Source organism: Saccopteryx bilineata, chromosome 1, assembly GCF_036850765.1.
Source record: "Saccopteryx bilineata isolate mSacBil1 chromosome 1, mSacBil1_pri_phased_curated, whole genome shotgun sequence".
Lineage (NCBI taxonomy): Eukaryota > Metazoa > Chordata > Mammalia > Chiroptera > Emballonuridae > Saccopteryx > Saccopteryx bilineata.
The window spans coordinates 259262926-259284030 of NC_089490.1; the positions used below are offsets into that span (position 1 = coordinate 259262926).

Consider the following 21105-nt stretch of genomic DNA (forward strand, 5'->3'; position numbering starts at 1 on the left):
CAATTTTTAAATTTTTTTAGTTGAATCTTCTGCCATCAATGTTTATTTGTTCCCCTCAAAACTATTTTCTAAAATGTCTATTTTTCCTTTGAACAGAGAATTCTTCTAAGATTCTGTATTTACTAGTGGGAATGATTGGATCTCACACCTTTATAGCACCTGCTATATAGCTATTGCCCTTCCTTTCAACAAACCCCCAGAGTCCATTTATCAATGTATATTTTTAAATAACAGAGTTGCCAAAACAAAAGTCCTCATTTTTCAAATTGCTGTTAACGTGTCTAAGGCACAAAACAATTTATCTTTTATTAGTCTCACTGTTCAAGGTAAGGGATTTAACTAAAGATTTTAGTAAACAAAATCATTATCAGCTCAACTACAACCATCTCCATCTCATCACATCACACACACACACACACACATACACACACACACACACACCACCACCACCACCACCACTGCAACCAAAGAAAAATAGAGCATACAAAAGCTTGTGTGACAAACTCCTAATTAATGACCAAACTCCTTGAAGTCAAGGTGCTGTTCTCTCAATAGATTACTATTTTTAAAATATTTCTCTTTGAAAACAACTGCATAATTAATTTCACCATTATTATTTAAATTACTTATGTAGAAACAACAGTGCAGTATGAACAATTACTAAAAACACTTTATTATGTGTAATTTGTACATGCTTCAGTTTGTGACGCTTGGGGTGATTTATTTTTCAGGTTGTGAAATCATCCACCAACATTAGCTAGATCTAATTTTCATCCTTCCATGCCACATAGGAAAATACAATTTTCCAAGCAAAGTTCCCCTATTTTACACAAAGATACACAAGAGTTTGTCAGACAAATAAAACAAGAAAAGAATGCTTTTGCACATACATCAACACCACACAAGGCATTTTTCTTCACAGAGTAACATCTAATGTATTTTTTTATTTGAAAACAGCAGGGAAAGAGCTCTTTCACCCTCAGAGGAAATGCAAACTTGGTTGCTAAAGCCCAACTCCAGAGATGAAGGTGTGGACCTCTAGGGGAAGTAGAGGAAGGAGGGTCTGATGGAGGAGGGTGGACGCCTCATAAGCACTTCAGGAGGAATGAATTGCAGGAGGTTCCTCGGGGACAGTCGCACAGCTTCCCGATCCTGGCTCCTTTTCGCACTGCGCACTGCTCACCAGCATCACACTGCAAGCAACAGAACGTGTCGTCATCTGGCATGTGCAAACCCAGGCACCCAAACGGCACATCTCCCCATCAGTACAATTTCTGCCTTACGGGAGAGACGGATGGACCCTATCACTATCACCAGAGGTCTAAGTATAGTCAGGCGTTAAATGGCAGGCAGCTTTATGCTTATAATTTCAGTGAGAGAACATAAAAAGAAATTTGAATTATTGTGCCCCTCCCATTTTTGTCCATCTTGATGGTGAGGATAGACTACAGTTCCTGGATCTTTTAATTGCTCATCCAAAGGGGAAAAAAACCAACCAGATCTTTTTTCTAAGAAATAATGGGTTTATATTTTCTTACAACCTCTGCTCCCTGCTTTCTGCCTTCTCATTCTAAGAAGGAAGATTTAAGTATGTGTGTTTATTCTGCATGGAAAGTGATAAGCCCTGGTTAAGAATATCGACCCTAGAACTTAGGTCAAAAACTGACAGTGCTTTGGAAGGCAGGAGGAAAATTGGAGGAACAAGAAGTAGATTAAGGGCTCTACCAACTCAGAGAATTCTTTATGAGGTGGGGAAAAGCTCATCTTCAGGAAATGTTCCTTTGCACACGGACCCGAGGGCTAGTTTCTGCACATGCTTTTTGGCCCTCTGAAATGGCTGGTGTACCCTCTGTCCTTAGAGATCAAGGGCAAGGGCTAGCAGTGGAAACAAAGAGGGCCTACAGAATTCTGCAAACCCACTTCCTGAATTATTTAGCCACATCCTAAGGAGGAGGCATATATAAGACTTAAGGTATTATATTTCCCCTAGGAAAAACACAAGGAGAGATGGCCCCAAAGCCTTACCATAGGGACTTGCCCGTACTTCTTCTCATAGATCGGAATACGTTTACTCTTGAGCTTCTTCAGGACCTCCTGCAGCGCTTCAATCTGCAACACACCGCCCCGCCCCGGGAGCCAGAAGTTGCTGCCTTGGCTGCGAGCCCAGCCCAGGTGCTCACTTCCAGCCCGAGTTATAGGGAACCACAGAACCCCACACACTCGGCCCTGGGAGTCCGCGGACCGAGGGATGTTCGAGGGGTGGAAACTTAGCGAGCGCTGTCCCAGGTACTGACTGACAGCGGGTCCCGGAGCCGCGGAGGTTCGTGTGGCTCCGAGGAGCAGGGACAAGACATTCGCTCTACAGACTGCCGGAAGCCCGTGGGCTACAGATAGTCTTCGGATGACAGCGGAAGCCTGGACTTTGCGTTCATCTCCCCGCGCCCTTACTCTGGGAATAGGGAGGGGAGGAGGGAAGAGAGGAGGTACAAAGGAAAGGACCGCGCGGCAGCCCTGGGGAGTCTGGGGCGTTGGGGATACCGACCAGCTCCTTCTCGTGGGAGGCATCGTCCACGGCGGAGTAGATGTCCACGGCTCGGGGCTGGAGCTCGGTGTCCTCCTGGGCACGGGCGCCCAGCAGAGGTAGCAGCAACAGCAGGGCGGCACCCAGGAGGGGCAGCAGCCGAAAGCGGGGGCTCTCCATGGTGCTGAAACTCGGCGCTGCCGAGGCACCCCGCGCTCTTGCCTTTTATACCGAGTCAGAGCCCGGGAGCAGGGGAAAGGGAGGGGGCAAGAAAGGAAGCGGGTGTGGAGGAGGGTCCAGGTCAACCGTCTGTAGGCAGCGATCCGCCGCCGCTTGACGTCAATGCCCGCCAGGCTCAAGGCGCCCTGGAACGAGGCTCTGCGCACAGATGGGCAAGAGCACAGAGACCGGGGACCCTGAGCCCCCAAATGCCGTCAGCTGCCCAAGGGGTTTCAGTTGAAGTGGAGGGGCGAGAGGTGAGGGATAGGGGGTAGGAGGAGGCTAGGAAACGGAAAATGCCTTCGAGCCAAGGCACAGGCAGAGGAGTCTTTCTCCATCTCCTAGTAGCGGCAGCAGCAACCCAGTCCTCCTCACCAGCCCTGCCTTGACTTTCACCCCAGCCCCATGTGTGGCAGCAAGAAGGGGGTGCTGCCTCTAGATTGGCATGTTCACTCAGCACCTTACTAAACATGCTGTCGGATGGCACAGGCAAACATAGTACATAAAAGAAAGAGAAATTGTAGGCTTCCCAGGATGAAATGTGTGATAGTGAGAAAAGAAGACAAATAAACTAATCGTAATGCAGGGGTGGTTTGGAGAGTGGAGAGAGCTAGACCCTGGTTCCAATCCTGGCTCTACAACTTACAAGCTGTGTGACTTTGGGCAAAATAAAGAACCTCTTTGAGCCTTACAAGGGGTTTTTTTTGGGGGGGGGGTAAAACTAAAATGAAAAAATGTGCCTCACAAAGTTATCTGGAGGATGGAATGAAACACTAGGTTAATAAAACCCCTGATCATTAGCACCGCAAGCACAAAGCCTTCCTACCTCTCCCCTTGAACTTTGAGGTGACCAGATAAGTGGCTGTATATAGTGTCTCAGCTTTTCTTTAGGACAAACTCAACTATCTTCAGAAGTGCTCTAACCCACTACCCAGTTCTGATATCCAAGGAAGATAATAAAGGGGTAAAAAAAAAAAAAAAAAAAAAAGGAAAAAAAGCAACTTCCTGATTATGGAAGTATCTCCAGCAATCAGAAGTCAGTGGTAAGTCAGGTCTTCAGGGACTTGTGAAAACATTGCATTTTACAAGGTTGAGGTCCTTATAGCCTGAATACAAATGAAAGTTCTTTTAGGAGAGGTGATGTTTTTCCATTTAGACCTAGAGGTTTATCCCACCTGTCTGCCCATCTGGCTTCTTTCACAATACCCTCTTTCTCTTAAACGGATCCTCAATACATCCACTCTTCTCCATCCCCATTACTACCACCCCAATCCTGGCAAGCTGCTGCAAGATACTCCTAACCTTCATCTAACCCCACCCCATATCCTCTCACCTTCCTTTAATCCATAATTCACCCTAAGACAGAGTATCATTCCCTTTAAAATATATTACGGCTTCTCATATTACTAAGTACTGAATCTAAATTCCTTAACCTGACTCACAAAGTATTAAATGATTTGCATCCCTCTCCAGTCTCATGTCCTACTGCTCTGCCCCAGGCCCCTCCCTCACCCACCTACTTTTTGGTTACTAACAAGCCAAGCTTATACCCATTTTGAAGCCTTTGGACTGACCTGGAAAAGACTTCCTGCATCTCCAAATTGGCATTTAAATCTCAGTTTAAATGGCCTTGACCACCCAATCCAAAGTATCCACCAATTTATCCTCCCACATATTTATTACTCAGTAGATGATGCAGGTCGTTGGGATAGTTGATACCTAACATGTGTCTAGATATTTCATTTATCAAGTATTTTATTGTTACTCAAATGCACACAGGGAAGAATTTCAAGAAGTAATATCTCTTCTGATGAACTGCACACATTAACAGCATCAAAATATTTCCCTTTGAGATATATGCAACTTGAAAATTTATCTAACACCTCCCCCAGCTCTACCTTCCACACATATCTTTTGATTCTACACAACAAAATTTCAGCGGCAGCACATTTTACTGTTTAAACTTTATAGAGATGTGTTGGCACTCATTAAAAAAAAAAACATTTCCAGTGATTTAAAAAAAGATTCTAAGCTTCAGAAGAAAAAGAGCGCCAAATAAGGTTTTAGCCCATCCTTCTACCAAGATGGGGCATTTCCTTTTTTTTTTTTTTTTGCATTTTTCTGAAGCTGGAAACAGGGAGAGATAGTCAGACAGACACCCGCATGCGCCCGACCGGGATCCACCCGGCACGCCCACCATGGGGCGATGCTCTGCTCACCAGGGGGCGATGCTCTGCCCATCCTGGGCATCGCCATGTTGCGACCAGAGCAACTCTAGCGCCTGAGGCAGAGGCCAAGGAGCCATCCCCAGCGCCCGGGCCATCTTTGCTCCAATGGAACCCTGGCTGCGGGAGGGGAAGAGAGAGACAGAGAGGAAGGCGCGGCGGAGGGGTGGAGAAGCAAATGGGCGCTTCTCCTGTGTGCCCTGGCCGGGAATCGAACCCGGGTCCTCCGCACGCTAGGCCGACGCTCTACCGCTGAGCCAACCGGCCAGGGCCATGTAAGATGGGGCATTTTCAATGCAATATTTTCTCTCAAATTTTGTTCCACCCAGACACAAGTCACAGCTTTCCCTTTCTGCCACTTCTGTTGGAAAAGTAGAATAGCATTGGCCTTTCGGGTTATCATATTGCTCAAATGCCAGACTACTTTGTTATCCATCAGCCCCATTTCCATCCCCTCCAAGCAAATCTTGTTCAACAGTAAAACTCCCTTAGTTTTACTGCTTTCTTAAATATCTGTATTTAAGATTGTTTCTCTTATATTCACTGTGCTTTCCTCCAAGTTAAACATCACTCTCTTCTCTGTAGTATACATTTATAATCTCTCAAGTGGCACCTTTGTCATTTCTATATTGTCTACTTTCCACCCTCCTTCAGAAGAGGGATTAATTTCCATTGACATTCATTTACTGTTTACCAAGTTCGATCCATAGCCTTCCAAAGGAGCTGGTGGTCACTCTGTTCTGACTAAACACCTTTACCACTCTCTGGAAGAATATAATCTGCAAGTGAAGAACACTTGGTGCTGATGCTCAGTTGGGAAGGGGCTGTTGGAGATGTAGTAGGAAATAATTACAGACAGCCTCTGAAGGAGTAAAGCAGGGAAAATTAGACAAAAATTTCTCTTCATTATTTTAAGCTTTCAATTTAAAGGCTTTCAGTTTCAAGTGTTTCAATTTTTTAAAAATATGAATGCCCAATATATTCACAGCACTGTTAAGTACTATGAGGACTACTCAGATAATCAAGATGCAGTCCTTACCCATGATTTTTGCACTTGGTCATGCCCGCAAGCACCTATCATACAGCAACTCTGTGAAATAAGGGTCCTACTAGAAAGGGAAGTCCAGAGAAGTGAGAAATTAACTCCCTCTCAAGAAAGGAAGAGTTATGAAAAAATGGCATATGAGCTGCTCGGTCTTGGGGGGGTAGAATTTCAACAACGACAACAAACATCCCACTCTTGAGCCTTGGGCACAAGCAGGCAGTGTAAGCGCAGTCACAAGGGAGGGACATCTGGGCGAACACTGAGGGGTCTGGGCTGCTGGAGAGCAGGATACGAGGAGAAAGTGAGAAGAGAGACGTGTAATGGGAAACATGACTACAAGGGAAGAGTAGAGCAGAAAGGAACCCAGAGCAGCAATAGTTAGTTTCGAATTTGGAACCAGTGAACAGGAAGTACGAGCATAGGTGAACTCAAAGGGTATAATTTTTCAAATACTAACACTAAAAGCAAACTCTTTAACCTAAAATGTTTAGCCTATAAAAAGCAGCCTATGTCTGATATAGGAAGGTATCACTGATGAAGAGGTACTTGCCCCAGTGCAAAGAACCCTTTCTCTGGTTTCTCTCTCAGCCAGCATACCTGGAATCAGGGGCAGGAAGGGCACACCTACCCCACACCCCTATGCCACATCGATTCTATATTCCCTCTAACTTTTCTGCATCCGGATCTCCTAAAATTATAAAATGTGTAGGATTAGCACTAAAGCAGCAGACTAGGATGCCCCAGAGATGAACTATATGACTTAATAGAGAGAAGTTTGATCCTTCAATGGCTGTTTGTTACCTACAATTTCAAGTTAATTTCTCAGCATGGCCTGACCAGGCGGTGGCGCAGTGGATAGAGCATCGGACTGGGATGCGGAGGACCCAGGTTCAAGACCCCGAGGTCACCAGCTTGAGCGCGGGCTCATCTGGTTTGAGCAAAGCTCACCACCTTGGACCCAAGGTTGCTGGCTCGAGCAAGGGGTTACTTGGTCTGCTGAAGGCCCGCGGTCAAGGCACATATGAGAAAGCAATCAATGAACAGCTAATGTGTCGCAACACGCAACAAAAAACTGATTGATGCTTCTCATCTCTCCATTCCTGTCTGTCTGTTTCTGTCTATCCCTCTCTCTGACTCTTAAAAAAAAAAAAAAAAAAAAAAAAAAAACATTCTCAGCATGGTGTCAAAGTTTCTCATAGTCCTGGACCATTTTCCTCCACTCCTGTCAGTTACCTTATATTATATTTTGTAGGTATATCATACTTATTTCTTTATTTTATACTGAATTAGAAAAACAGACTAGGTATGCTGCCATAACAAAAAACCTCAAAATCTCAGTGATTTGAAAACATAAAAACCAGATACATTTCTCACTCATGTCACATGTGCACCAAGGGTAGATGGCGTGTTGTGTTCATCATGGTCACTCAGGGACCCAGACTGACTGAGCAGCCAGCAAGTCTAATGTTGCTGGTTATGTTCGAGATGGAAAAAAAAAAGAGCTCTGGACAGTGTTGAACAAGCTGTTAACAGCTTTGGTCCAGAAGTAATACTTCATTTTTTATTTCAACTCATTAACTTGAACTAGTCATATGATTCCAAAATAAAAAGGTTGAATAAAAAGTACAGTGTTCCCATGTACCTGGAACACATTAATGACTACCATATGCGCTCTGCGTACTTACATTTCTGCCTTTGTCCGTGACCGTCCCAAAGAATCACACCTTGAACATCTAAAAACTCATGCTGCAAGATATTCTGTCGAAGCCGCCCTCATTCACTGCTCCGTCACACCACCATGCTTACGTTGCCTTTGTTTCTATAAAGTTTCTGCTTTTTAAAACACCTAACACTTACTACATCACATTTTCAGATGTCTGTCACACTTGCTAGACAAAAAGATCCTTGAAGGCAGCTTTTTATTTCTAGTATTTAGTTTGGTGCTTGATGTTCAGATATATTAGGGTAAATTAATTGCTATGAAATGAAGATAACAATTGGACACTAACTAGAAGACTACTTAATAAAGTATAGATTCTATTACAGAATAGATTTATGAAACAGTTTAAAAGCACTTTCCATTTAAAATAAATAATTTTTAAAATATTTATTTATTTATTTATTTGTATTTTTCCGAAGTTAGAAGTGAGGAGGCAGTCAGCCAGACTCCAGCATGCGCCAGACCGGGATCCACCCAGCATGCCCACCAGGAGGCGATGCTTTGCCCATCTGGGCTGTTGCTCTGTTGCAACTGGAGCCATTCTAGCGCCTGAGGTGGAGGCCATGGAGCCATCCTCAGTGCCCCCACTAACTTTGCTCCAATGGAGCCTTATCTGCAGGAGGGGAAGAGAGAGATAGAGAGAAAGGAGAGGGGGAAGGGTGGAGAAGCAGATGGGCACTTCTCCTGTGTGCCTTGACTGGGAATCGAACCCAGGACTTCCACATGCCAGGAAGATGCATTACCACTTAGCCAACCAGCCAGGGCCAAAAAAATTTTTAAAAAGAGAAAAAAAGCACTGCCTATTTACTCTTTAGAAACAACATCATCACCCTGTATTAGAGGAAAAACATCCTAGAGAGAGGTAAAATTGTTTCTCAGGTAGTCAGTATCAGAAATGGAACTTCTGGGGTACAGATTGCAGTCTCTCTCCCCATTTCCTCTGACAACTAAGGGCATTTCCGTGGCAAAATGGAAAACTTTTCCCAAATGCAAAACTTGTATCAGTAGGAAGAGGGCATTGGCTCCACATCCTGTGGCACACTCCTACTTCACTGCTTTTCCTCACACATCATAGGATGCAATATGGAAAGCAAACTGGGACAGGATCGCATCTTTACAAAACCTCAGGAGGTTTAAAACCTGTCCCTGAGCACCAAACTCCAGATTGTAGACATGAAGTGACTCCTGTGCTGGGCACTTTAACTTCAATGGCATCTAAGGTCACTTTTAAAACCATGATCCTGGGACTCTTGCACGCCTCCCTCAGAACTCATCTAGGTGAAGTCTATTTCTTTTGACATAAACTCTAACCTCAGGAGAAACAGAATGGCATCCGGCATGATGCAAAGAGGCAGGGCCTGAGGGCAAACATATATTTTATAGGGGGAAGGATCCTCAACAAGTCTCTCCTTTGCTTTGTAGGGGATCTCGGGCCCTGACATTTCTCTACTGTATGTCAGCCATCTAATCCGGTTCTGGTTTTAACAGCAGATCCATCATGTTAGCTTGGCTTACCAGCTAAGTCAGGCCCAAGTTCTCCTGCTCTGCAAGCTAGATGTATTGACACTCAGATCCGTGCACTTCCCCTCCAACTGCCTCTCTAAAGCCAGCCTGGCAAGGCCCCTGAGATGGATGGGCTAGCAACCATCCCTTAAGCTCCTCTAGCATTTGCAGGAAGTCCGCAGGGACTGTGCTTATTACTCAGGAAGGTGAGATTAGAGTGGACTCTGAGAAGACTGAAACCCACAGCATGGCAGTCTTGCCCAAGGTCATGCGTCCAGTTTTCCTCTTCTATTAAACTGACTGCTGGAAGGCAGTGTTTGGTCTTTAACTTTATCTAATTAAATACAGTTTAACTTTATGAACAGAATTATAGACAAGGGAGGCTCTTATATTTATATATAGAAGAAGCTTCAAGAGCTTAAGGCGATCAAGCCTGTAGGGGAGTGCCGGGGTGCATGTCCTAAAGCCGCATCTGCCATTGAGCGTCACTGTGTTAGGAAGACCTTAGGGAGGTAACTATGGAGATTTTAAGGATGCTGGGGAGGGGAGGGGGGACAACTCAATTTCACTCAGTCCTCCGTATTCCTTTCATTTTCATCCTTTTCTAGGAAAAATAGCTATTCTATTGCATTCTCTTATCTTAGCTCTGGGGCCACCACACACATTCGGCTGAGGATATAAACTATTCCTTCTGTTCTTGTGCATTATGGCAGTCTGTGGCTACCAGTCCCCCGACTCACTGTATGACACTATGTGTGGACTCTGTTACCGTTCACAAATATTAGTGCCCCTCCCTGGAGAAGGGTTATCCCTGACCCTCTCCCTCAGAGCAGTGGAGGAGGGGAGCCACTGCCCCCCCCCTCAACAACTATGTGCTCATGTGACTTGCTTTGGCCAATGAAATACAAGCCAAAATTTGATGCACTGTTTCCATGGGGAAGCTTTAAAAGCCAGAGCACACATTGCCCTGCTTTTTCTTTCATATTCATGATGACTGCCAATGTTCCAGATAGAGGTGGCTCTGTCAGCCTGGGTTACAGAGGTTCTGGAAGGAAGGAAATGTTGAGCACAGCTATGACCAGCCTTCAGTGAGTGTAAAGTGTGAAGGAGGAATAAATTTTTGTGGACGTAAGCCACTTTTGGGGTCATTTGTTACTGCAGTATAATTTAGTTAAAAATGACCAATTCAGGTAGACAGACTACCATACCCATCAACCCATCTCATAGTATTAGTTAAATATTGCTGCATAACAAATTACCCCAAAATTTAGTGACTTAAAACAACATGTATTTATTATATCACCATTTCTGAGGGTCAGGAATCCAGGCATGGCTTAGGTCTGTCATGGGGCCAACATCAAGGTGTCAGCCTAGGGTCTCTCACAGGCTGCAGTCACAAGATCACAGCTGGGGCAGTAGTCATTTCAAGGTTCAACTGAGGCAGGATCCATTTTTAAGATAACCCAATGGTTCTTGGTAAGATCTGATTTCTCACAGGTTGTTGGGCTGAGTCAGGCTGTCATTACTGGCTCTTGACCACAGGCCACACTCCATCCTTACAAGTGACCCTCTCCCTCAGAGCAAGCATGCGAGAAGAGCTTGAGAGAGAACACTAGCAAAACAGAAGTCACGCTCTCGTCTAACCTAATCCAAGAAGTGACAGCCCATCCTTTTGCCATAGTCACTGGTCCTGCCCACACTCAAGGACAGGGGATTTTATAAGGGCATGAATATCAGGATGCAGCGTCACTGGGAACCATGTTAGATAATGTCTACTACAGTTATGCTCTCCAAAAAATTAAATAAAATTAAGTGAACATCATTGTGCAAAAACCTAAACTTGAGGGTGAGGTAAGAGAATTGTGATACTTTATAACTAGTGCTCTGAAACCCAGAAGGGTTAAATACCTTTCCTCAGATACACAGAAGAAAAGCTAGAACTGAAATTCGGATCAGTGTTATTTCTACTAGAAAGAAATACGTGAAAAATTAAATAGCAATATATGACAAACTGTATTCAATGGAAACAGAAGCGGCCCTGGCCGGTTGGCTCAGCGGTGGAACGTCGGCCTGATGTGCGGGGGACCCGGGTTCGATTCCCAGCCAGGGCACATAGGAGAAGCGCCCATTTGCTTCTCCACCCACCCCCCCTCCTTCCTCTCTGTCTCTCTCTTCCCCTCCTGCAGCCAAGGCTCCATTGGAGCAAAGATGGCCCGGGCGCTGGGGATGGCTCCTTGGCCTCTGCCCCAGGAGCTAGAGTGGCTCTGGTCGTGGCAGAGCGATGCCCCGGAGGGGCAGAGCATCACCCCCTGGTGGGCAGAGCTTCGCCCCTGGTGGGCGTGCCGGGTGGATCCTGGTCAGGCGCATGCGGGAGTCTGTCTGACTGTCTCTCCCCGTTTCCAGCTTTGGAAAGGTACAAAAAAAAAAGAAAAAAGGAAACAGAAGCTAGACTATCAATTGCTAATTGAATTGTCAAATAAAATGAATCACTCAGACAATAAGTGAATTAAAAGTGCAGAGGAGGAAAGCTCTTTAGGCTGGGGCAGTTGGAAGGGTAGGTCATGATACGAGCTAGGCTTTCCAGGGTGGAATTATTTGAGCAGAGAAGAAGGGAAAAGTCTTCCTGGCAAGGGACTGGCCAAGCTGAGGCTTCTTCGGGGCTATCTCCAGGCAGCACGTGGGAACACAGCTTCTCCCTCCTCAATCTCAATATATCAGATGATATTTTCCAAACAAGCTACCTCTGGCAGATTGGGCCCCAGAGGTGAGGCCAGATAGAGCAACCCTTCAATTTTCCATTAGAGAAGTGGTTCTTAGCCTGGTGTGAAAGTACCAGAATCAACTGGAAATTTTTGTTCGCCAAAGTACATATGCTTATACTCCACCCCCAGAATCTGGGGTACCAGAGTCTCTGTGGAGGTGGGCAGTCTAATTCATGTCATTGGAAAAAGTAGCCCAAAGTGTCTCTAATATAATATGAGAGATGTAAAGCCCTGGTTAAGGAACACTGCTTAGATCTTTGCATCATCTGGTGAGGTGTCAGGGAGCACACCTTGCCCTACAAGATCTCCAAGGCCAAGTCTTTCAGGATTCTAAGACCCGTTTCTCCTAGCACGAGTAGCTTGATGGCTGACCCCGTATGGATGAATAAAGTCAAGTTGCTCTGAGTTTAGTGGGCATCTCCTTTGTCCTCTCTTTAAGAGGTTATGAACACAACCTAAGGGGCATTCCAAGAGTGCCTAACATGCAGAGATAAGCCCCTAAAGTAGTAATAAGTAATTAAACCTTGATGAAAGACCATTTAACCCACCTTGATTAGATACTGTGTTCTCAATTTTGAAGGTGAAAAAACTGATCATTTAAGTAACTAGTTTGACTCAGATCTTTTGGAAACCTAGTGTTCTCTTATTTACATTGTCCTTTCATTTTATTTTATCAATTTTATCATTCTTTTTTTAAAAAAAGGGGGGGGGGAGGAGATGAGAAAAAGGGAGAGAACAAGAGAAAGAAAAAATTAAACTTGAATTCTAAAATAACTTTTAAATATTATAAAAGATATTCCCTAATAGTCAAGTTATTTTCCATTGAAAACTACAAAAATGTCAGGTTGAGTCTCCAAGTGAAAGCACTGACTTTCCCACTGTGAAACAGGACCCTGTGTTATGGCAGAGACATAAAACTTTGGACGGATCCATCTCGATGCCCTATCAGAGATCTCCGCGGTGGACGGGGGAGGCCCTGCAGGGCTTCTTGGCTGATGGAAGATCAAAGAATTCACCCTGTGCCGATTCAACCCCACGTCACCAGACTGATGATGAGAGGCCCTGAGGAGCCACAGCGATGAGCGTTTATAATGCTTTTGCCCAAATGCAAATGTCATTTTCTGCCGTTTGCACTCTTGACCAGGGGAGCCCTGGATGAAGACGCCACTGATGGACACGGCCTTTGCCCAGCACCCTGCAGGGGGTTGGAATGGACTATAACTGTAGCTTTGCCCACAGCAGATTGGATAACCAGAGGCCAAGCTCTCCTAGTGTTTGCTGATAAAATTTCTCCTCGGGGGATGGAAAAGATTACACAGAAAGCTGTCAAGTTGGTTTTATTATTATGTTCTATTTCTGAGGCAAGGGTGCACATAAGAACAAGTAGCTTCTAAATGTCACTACCTGTTTCCTAAGACTCTTAATATTTGTCATAAGATAAAATTGATGTTCAAGCATTTCAAAGAAAAACTTCAAAATAATTCTTTGTGTCTTTCTCTTTGTCCAGAATTCTGTTAAAACACATCTTGGCTCTAGAGATGTGGACATAAAAGTCACAGGGCCCAGTTACACATGAGTAAATTAGGATGAGGTGAATAGGGCTGACCAAGAGGTGCTGGGAGACGAATGAGAACAGCAACTTTGCATTCCAAGCACACAGAGCAGGGTCTCTGTGTCAGAGCCCATTTCTCTGACACAGAGACCTGAAGCTGAGGTGCTAATTATGGGCAGACACTAAGCAGAAGTTCCTAAATTAGCTGCAGATTAGAAGGACCCAGGGAGCTTTTCAAACAATATCCACCTAACAGATTTAACTGGCCTAGGGTGTTGCCCAGCAATGGTCATTTAAAAGCTTGTTATGGTTACAACAAATTACTCTGAGACCAGATGAAATGCTCTGAGGGGCTGAGGGGAGGCAATAGTCTCGGTCAGCAGAACAAAGGACTGAAGCCCCATCCCTGGCCTGACTCAGATATTTATCAGCCAGTACAAATAACTCAAGGAAGCAGATAGAAGTTTTCAGAGGGTGAAGTAAAGGACAAGGAACATGCTGACTTCTAATCTCTGTTCTGAGAGCCTAAACATTTCTGTTACTGAATCTTATCCTGCTGTTTTGCTGTTTCCAGTACAGGGTCAGAGGGGCCCTGGACTCTCATCCTCTCAGGGCTTTCGCCCAAGGGTGCCTCTGTCTCTGCTTGTTTTCCTAACTGTGCATGTCTTCACAGCATATTCCTACAAAATCCACCTCACAGCTAAAAGCCAGAAGAATCTCCCTCTTTCAGTGATCAGTATGATGCTATGGTGCCCACACACTGAACCGGGCATTTGGCTTCGCTAACTTTGTCCTAACCTAGGGGTTGTAAACTCAGACATGTATGGAGGTCAGTAAGCAAGGTAAGGTACAAAAAGGGCCAAGATACAAGGTGACAGACAGTGGAAGGAATTCGGTTTTTCAACAAGAGATGGAAATTTGAATTTGTATATGAAACTTCCAAATTTTAAAATACTGACAACTGATTTAAAATGAAACTCTTTGAAGATGCATAAGCCAGCAGCCTTGGTTCCAACTCAAATTGTTCCCTACACTGGGTCCTCATAAAGTAGGTATCGCTTTCTCACTGGAATAAACTAGAAAATTGAGGAAAGAGAGAGTATGTCTGTGGAGCTTGACTGCATTACCTGGTGAACACTGGACCCCGTCAGTGGGGAGAAAAGCAGTTCTCACGTATATTCATGTATCTTTAATTTCCATTCAACAAGACTGTGGTTGCTGCAGGGAAGGCACAGGAATATCCCCATAACCAACACGAGTGACCCTGACCCTGAGAGGCTTCCCAGGCCTTAGAATGTAAAGGACACCCAATACAAATAAGAAGGGGAATAACCGAACCTCCAGAAGATCTCTGTGAAGTCTTTCTGGTAAGCTCACCAATCTGAGGGTATGATATGTAGAGAAGAGTACAGGCATTGAAGCCGGACACTTACCCCACTATACAGCCCTGGGCAAACTAAATCATATTCTGAGCCTCAGACTCCATATTAATAAATAAATGGGCATAAAAATACCTTCCCCAGAGAGGTGCAATGATGCGACAGAATGAATATGGAGCACCCAGCACAACAATCAGAAAAGGCAACTATTTTCATTCCTCGGTAATCTAATTACACCCTCGTAGATGGAGAGTTCTTCCAAATATCTAATGTAGTTTCAATTTCCTTTTGTTCTTCTGAAAGAGCTGACAATTACACATTCCTTCCACATATTTGGACACAGTTAACAAATGTCTCCCCCCATCACACTTCTTTCTTTCCCTCCAGCATTTTCCCAAATCTCTGATGATCCTGTTGTCCTCTGAATTCTGCCCACCTCGCACCTCCCCAGGTATATCACAGTATTGCCATATCACCTGCCACTCAGCACGCTGGGATGTGAAAATGCCACAGCTTAGCAGACTAAATATGATCGCCTAACATTACACTTAGGCTTTGAAGAGACTGTGTGTCCTTCTTCTTTTTATCCTTTTTAGATACAAACATGTCACACCAGGCACTGTCTCCCAGCCTCTCTCTGCAAAGCCCCATCTTGCCTCCAGCACCAGTCCTGAGAGCGTATCTCCCACCTTGGTGGGCTTTGCATTCTGGAAAGCAGCTGCCATCATGGCTCACCATCTTTCAGAGGACATCTATTTGTATTCAGTTTCATTCCACAAACATGTAGTGCAGGGGTCCCCAAACTACCACCCACGGGCCCGTGCTCCTGGAGTACTGTATGTGGTCGCTCCGCAAAGCGTGGCATCGCTCACGTACAGTACTACTTCCAGTGACGCGGGATGCACGCCTCATGGCTCCGGAGCGCATCGTATCACTTGTTACGGCTAGCAGTGACAAATATGGAACCGGACATTGACCATCTCATTAGCCCAAAGTAGGCCCATAGTTCCCATTATAATACTGGTCAGTTTGTTGATTTAAATTTACTTGTTCTTTATTTTAAATATTGTATTTGTTCCCGTTTTGTTTTTTTACTTTAAAATAAGATATGTGCAGTGTGCATAGAAATTTGTTCATAGTTTTTTTTATAGTCCGGCTCTCCACCGGTCTGAGGAACAGTGAACTGGCCCCTGTGTAGAAAGTTTGAGGACCCCTGATGTAGTGACTTATCTTCAACCACTGAACTGAAATATTTTCACGGACTGGCCTTTAGGGTGGGACGGAAAAATGCACAAAATAAAATTATGCGACCGGCGTAAAAACTGTGGTATTTTAAAATATAATTGCCGAACTTACGAGACAAGCGTCAAGAGTGAGTCTTAGATGGATGTAACAGAAGGAACCTGGTCATTTTCTTAAAAAAAAACATCATTCAGACTTAACTATAAATAAAACGGAAATAATGTAAGTTATTTATTTTTTCTCTGTGGACTGGTACCAAATGGCCCACGGACCGGTACCGGTCCCCGGCCCAGGAGTTGGGGACCACTGCCTTACAGCCTTTTGCCTGAGCTCCTACCATATTAAGATTATATAACAAGTTTACTTGAGGGGATGACATTCCATCAGTAGTTAGGCATCTTTTTATTAATATTTCTCTGCTCTACAGTTCTTTTTTTTTTTATAACAGACAGAGAGAGAGAGAGTCAGAGAGAGGGATAGACAGGGACAGACAGACAAGAACAGAGAGATGAGAAGCATCAATCACTAGTTTTTCGTTGCACATTGCGACACCTTAGTTGTTCATTGATTGCTTTCTCATATGTGCCTTGACTGCGGGCCTTCAGCAGACAGAGTAAACCCTTGCTGGAACCAGCGACCTTGGGTCCAAGCTGGTGAGCTTTGCTCAAACCAGATGAGCCCACGCTCAAGCTGGTGACCTCGAGGTCTTGAACCTGGTCCTTCCGCATCCCAATCCGACGTTCTATCCATTGCACCACCACCTGGTCAGGCCTCTGCTCTACAGTTCTTCACTAAGCCATCCACCTCTGATTTAGATTCTCTGGCCCAAAGTAGAGTGAGTATCACTGTTGGTCAAATAAGTTTGTAAATATGATGTGTATGTTTGCTCGCTTATAGTTTGCATTGTGTATGGGGGACAGGCTATAAGCAGGCCATGTTGTTATAGCCTGAGGCTTAGTTTTAAGACTAAGCTTTTCCCCACACCCTTGACTGTTGCATGATGTGGGTGGTGCACTCTCATGAGGAATCTCATTATGCCTCAGATAAGTGACTTTGTATCAGACTTCCTTGTTTGTATATTGGATTAAAGGTTTTGATTGCTATACTATAAAGTGGGGCAGACCGAGAGCTTGCTCTTTCTCTCGGTTCCTGCTATCACCATTGCAGGGTCCTCCCTGATCCCTTGCCCTTGATGGGCCTTGTCTTCTCTTGTAGCTTGCCTATCTTGATGAGACACCAATAAACAGAATGGCCCACCATCCTCTGACTCCGCCATTTCTTTACCGTCTGCCCAAATCCAATGGGAACCTGCGTGTGAATGGCCACGATGGCAGCTCTTGGCCATACAATCGCTATTAACTAATATAACTTGATTTTTTTTAAAAAGAAAAAGCTTTTATGTCCGAATGGATATGGAAGGAAATCAGGATATACTACCCCAAAATATACCACTTTGGCATAAGGGTTATTTGGATAAGAGTTTGAGTTGAAGGCAATTGAGAATCAACAGATACAGAAAGAGTACTCTGCCTTCCTCTTACCTGCCTAAAAGCAGGGCCTAAATTTCCCTTTGTGAAGGTGCCCCCATCTCCTGTACCAGGAAGAGCAGAGTGACCTTTGTCACCAAAGATGAAGAGCCGGACAGCAAGGTGAGTCTGCAGAAACAAATCTTACTCAATAGCCCTTACCTTCCATTGTTTCCCCCATGTATTTCCTAGTCATTTCCTTACAATTTATCCTCCCCTGAAGCCCAAACCCTCTTTCCTTTGTTAAGAAGGGCATATAAGCTCCTGGGTCTGCCTGCTTCTTTGAGTTTCACTTCCTTTCCATGAACTCTGCACATAGGCATTAATAAAAATTGTGTGCCTTTTCTCCTGTTAATCTGTCTAATGTCAATCAAATTGTCAGGCCCCACTCACCGAACCTAAGAAGGTGGAGGAAAAGGTTTCTTCTCCTTCAAAGCAGACATTTTCCCAACCTAAAGACCTACACCTTTTTCCTGGAAGGTTCATTATAGTTTATCAAATTAGCAAACAATTATTGATTCTTAGTGCATGTGGGGCTGCTGATGGATAATAACAAACACTTACTTGCCCTCAAACAATGGCTAGGCTGTCCGTGGTGGGATGAGGGAACACCAAACAATTACAGCACAGCATGAGATAAGCTATTGAAGAGGAAAACACAGAATGCTCCACTTGGAACTCACAAGCTGTGCTTCTAGCCCCTTCAAATCCCACTCTCCAATACAAAGGCCATAGTGATCTTTTTAATATAAATCAAATCTTGTTCCCCTGCTTAGACCCCTTGAAGGTGTACCTCTGCACTTAGAATGGACTCCTTACTACTTTCATGGCCTACAAGATGCAGGGTAGGCTGGTCCTGGCTCCCGCTCCACCCTCATTCACTAGACTTTTGAACATCAACTAAGCAGTCGGCCTCCATTCATCTCATACCGTGCCATCCCCTTGACTCCTTCCTACTCCTGGCTGGTTCCTTTTTTTTTTCTTTTCTTTTTAATTTTTTTTTTCTTTTTAATTTTTTTACAGGGACAGAGAGAGAGTCAGATAGAGGGATAGATAGGGACAGACAGACAGGAACGGAGAGAAATGAGAAGCATCAATCATCAGTTTTTCATTGCGACACCGTAGTTGTTCATTGATTGCTTTCTCATATGTGCCTTGACTGTGGGCCTTCAGCAGACTGAGTAACCCCCCGCTCGAGCCAGTGACCTTGGGTCCATGCTAGTGAGCTTTTTGCTCAAGCCAGATGAGCCTGCGCTCAAGCTGGCAACCCCGGGGTCTCAAACCTGGGTCCTTCCTCATCCCAGTCCGACACTCTATCCACTGCACCACCTCCTGGTCAGGCTCCTTCTTATTCTCTAGGTTTTGCTCTGATGTCACCTCAAGGAGTCCTCCAGCCACTCAAAATAGCTTCCCTGTATTTATTTTATTTTATTTTATTTTATTACCCCCCCAATGAGAAGTGGGGGGTGGGGATTGGGCAGACAGACTCTCGCATGCACCCTACCGGGATCCACCTGGCATGCCCACCAGGGGGCGATGCTCTGCCCATCTGGGGCGTTGCTCCACTGCAATCGGAGCCATCCTAGCACCTGAAGCGGAAGCCATGGAGCCATCCTCAGCACCTGGGCCAACTTTGCTCCAGTGGAGCTTTGGTTGAAGGAGGGGAAGAGAGAGACAGAGAGAAAGGAGAGGGGGAAGGGTGGAGAAGCAGATGGGCGCTTCTCCTGTGTGCTCTGGCCGGGAATCGAAACCAGGACTTCCACACGCTAGGTCAATGCTCTACCACTGAGCCAGCCAGCCAGGGTGCTTCCCTTTATTTTTTATCACAGAACTCTATTTCCTGCAGAGCACTTATCACTTTTTATAATTGATTAGCTTGCTTCCTTGTTAAATGTTTACCTTCCTCCTTAGAGTATAAACTCAGTGAAGACAAGGATCTTTTCTGAGTAGAACAGTGCCAGGCAGTGTCCAGGGAATGAACAGCTCTGCATAAAGAAATAAGTAACAGGTCAGCCTTCTGGGCCACTCCTCACCTCACCCCCGCCCCTGACATGCCGGCCTGGTGATGTCGGCAGCCAGCCACCCCTCACCTGATCCATGCTCAGACCCCTTTGCAGCTGCATTCCTGTTTCCCTCCCTTCCCTGGGAAAGCTTTGGAAAGCCAACGGGCTGGAAATAGAAGACTGTCCCTCCCCCACCCTCCTCATCCCATCTCTCATGCTAGCAATCTCTCTCTCTCTCTCACACACACACACAGACACACACACACACACTGGAGAAGCACACCTAGGGTTTCACAGAGGGAGACACAAACTTCCCAAGAGCATGTCTTATTAGGTGCCGTTTTGGCTTTATTCTAAGATCTTAAATTCCTGGTCCCTCACTCCCAGGCTGTTTCTCAGGGAGTTTGTGCTGGGCCTTTGCTCTGAGGCTCCAGCTGAAACCCACAGGTCAGGCCTGGAATGACCTTGAGGCTGCCTCCCAAAGCACCAACCATGACCATGGTTCCCGACAGGGCCAGTGAGTGACTGTGCACCCTTGGGTGACATCATGCGTGACCTAGCACTGGACTTTCAGTGCCACACAGCACTGGCTTCATCATCAGATCCGGAAAATACAAATTGGATGCCTCCAAAGCGAATTTGCTAAGAGTGGGATCAGACAGATTGAGCTGAAATGGGTGCTGGTAATACCCACTGATTGCATCTCAAGGACCATTTCCCTGAATGAAGCCTGGGACTTTCTGTCAGCGAGCTTATTCCTTTATAGCTGCATCCACTGGGAAAATTTTAGTTTGAAAGAACCTTTACAATTGTATAGTGAAGAGGGGATGATAATAATCTAATTTATTCTTAGGCTAGCATAGAACTTGTTATTGAACAGTAGCCGTGAAGAAAAACACATTAGTGCTCTCGGGGGGACACACTCAAAAGATTTGCCATCTGAACCCCACCATGTACGTCAATAACAGAAGCTAACAGAGCCCTTACTCTGGGCCAGGCATTGAGCAAAGAACATTTAAACTGACCACCACGAGTTATTCTCCCAATTTCACAGGTGAAAATTAAGGGTTAGAGAGGTTGAGTGGTCACACAGCTTGTGGGTGGTGAGTCTGAGCCCTTTGGCACAGGGCTCCATCAGCTTTTCCTGCCACTATGTCTGTGCTTTTGAACCAGGGGGTCAGCGAGAAAGCCCGGGGAGGTAACCAGCTTGAAATCCACCATCCACGGCCACACTGTCCTCCCTCTGCCCTCGTCTAAGTCATCTCATCACAAGCCACCCTCGACAGAAAGTTCTTAAGACCAACTCTTCGAAACAGGACCTGCAGGAGCAGTGAGGAGAACGAAGGGCAGGAAAGTGGAAGCCTCCAGACCCTGACCTGCCGCCTGCTCACACGGCCCTCGTCACCTA

General features: G+C 45.2%; 1 protein-coding gene across 1 annotated transcript; it reads right to left on the minus strand.

Moving 5' to 3' along the window:
* Positions 1 to 652: 652 nt before the first annotated feature.
* On the minus strand, positions 653 to 2858 carry CARTPT (CART prepropeptide). Its single transcript, XM_066253577.1, has 3 exons — positions 2543 to 2858; positions 2026 to 2109; positions 653 to 1193 (listed from the first exon to the last, which is right to left on the minus strand). The coding sequence occupies exons 1-3, from the start codon at positions 2699 to 2701 to the stop codon at positions 1086 to 1088; spliced, it is 351 nt and encodes a 116-aa protein (XP_066109674.1). The 5' UTR covers positions 2702 to 2858; the 3' UTR covers positions 653 to 1085.
* Positions 2859 to 21105: the final 18247 nt, after the last annotated feature.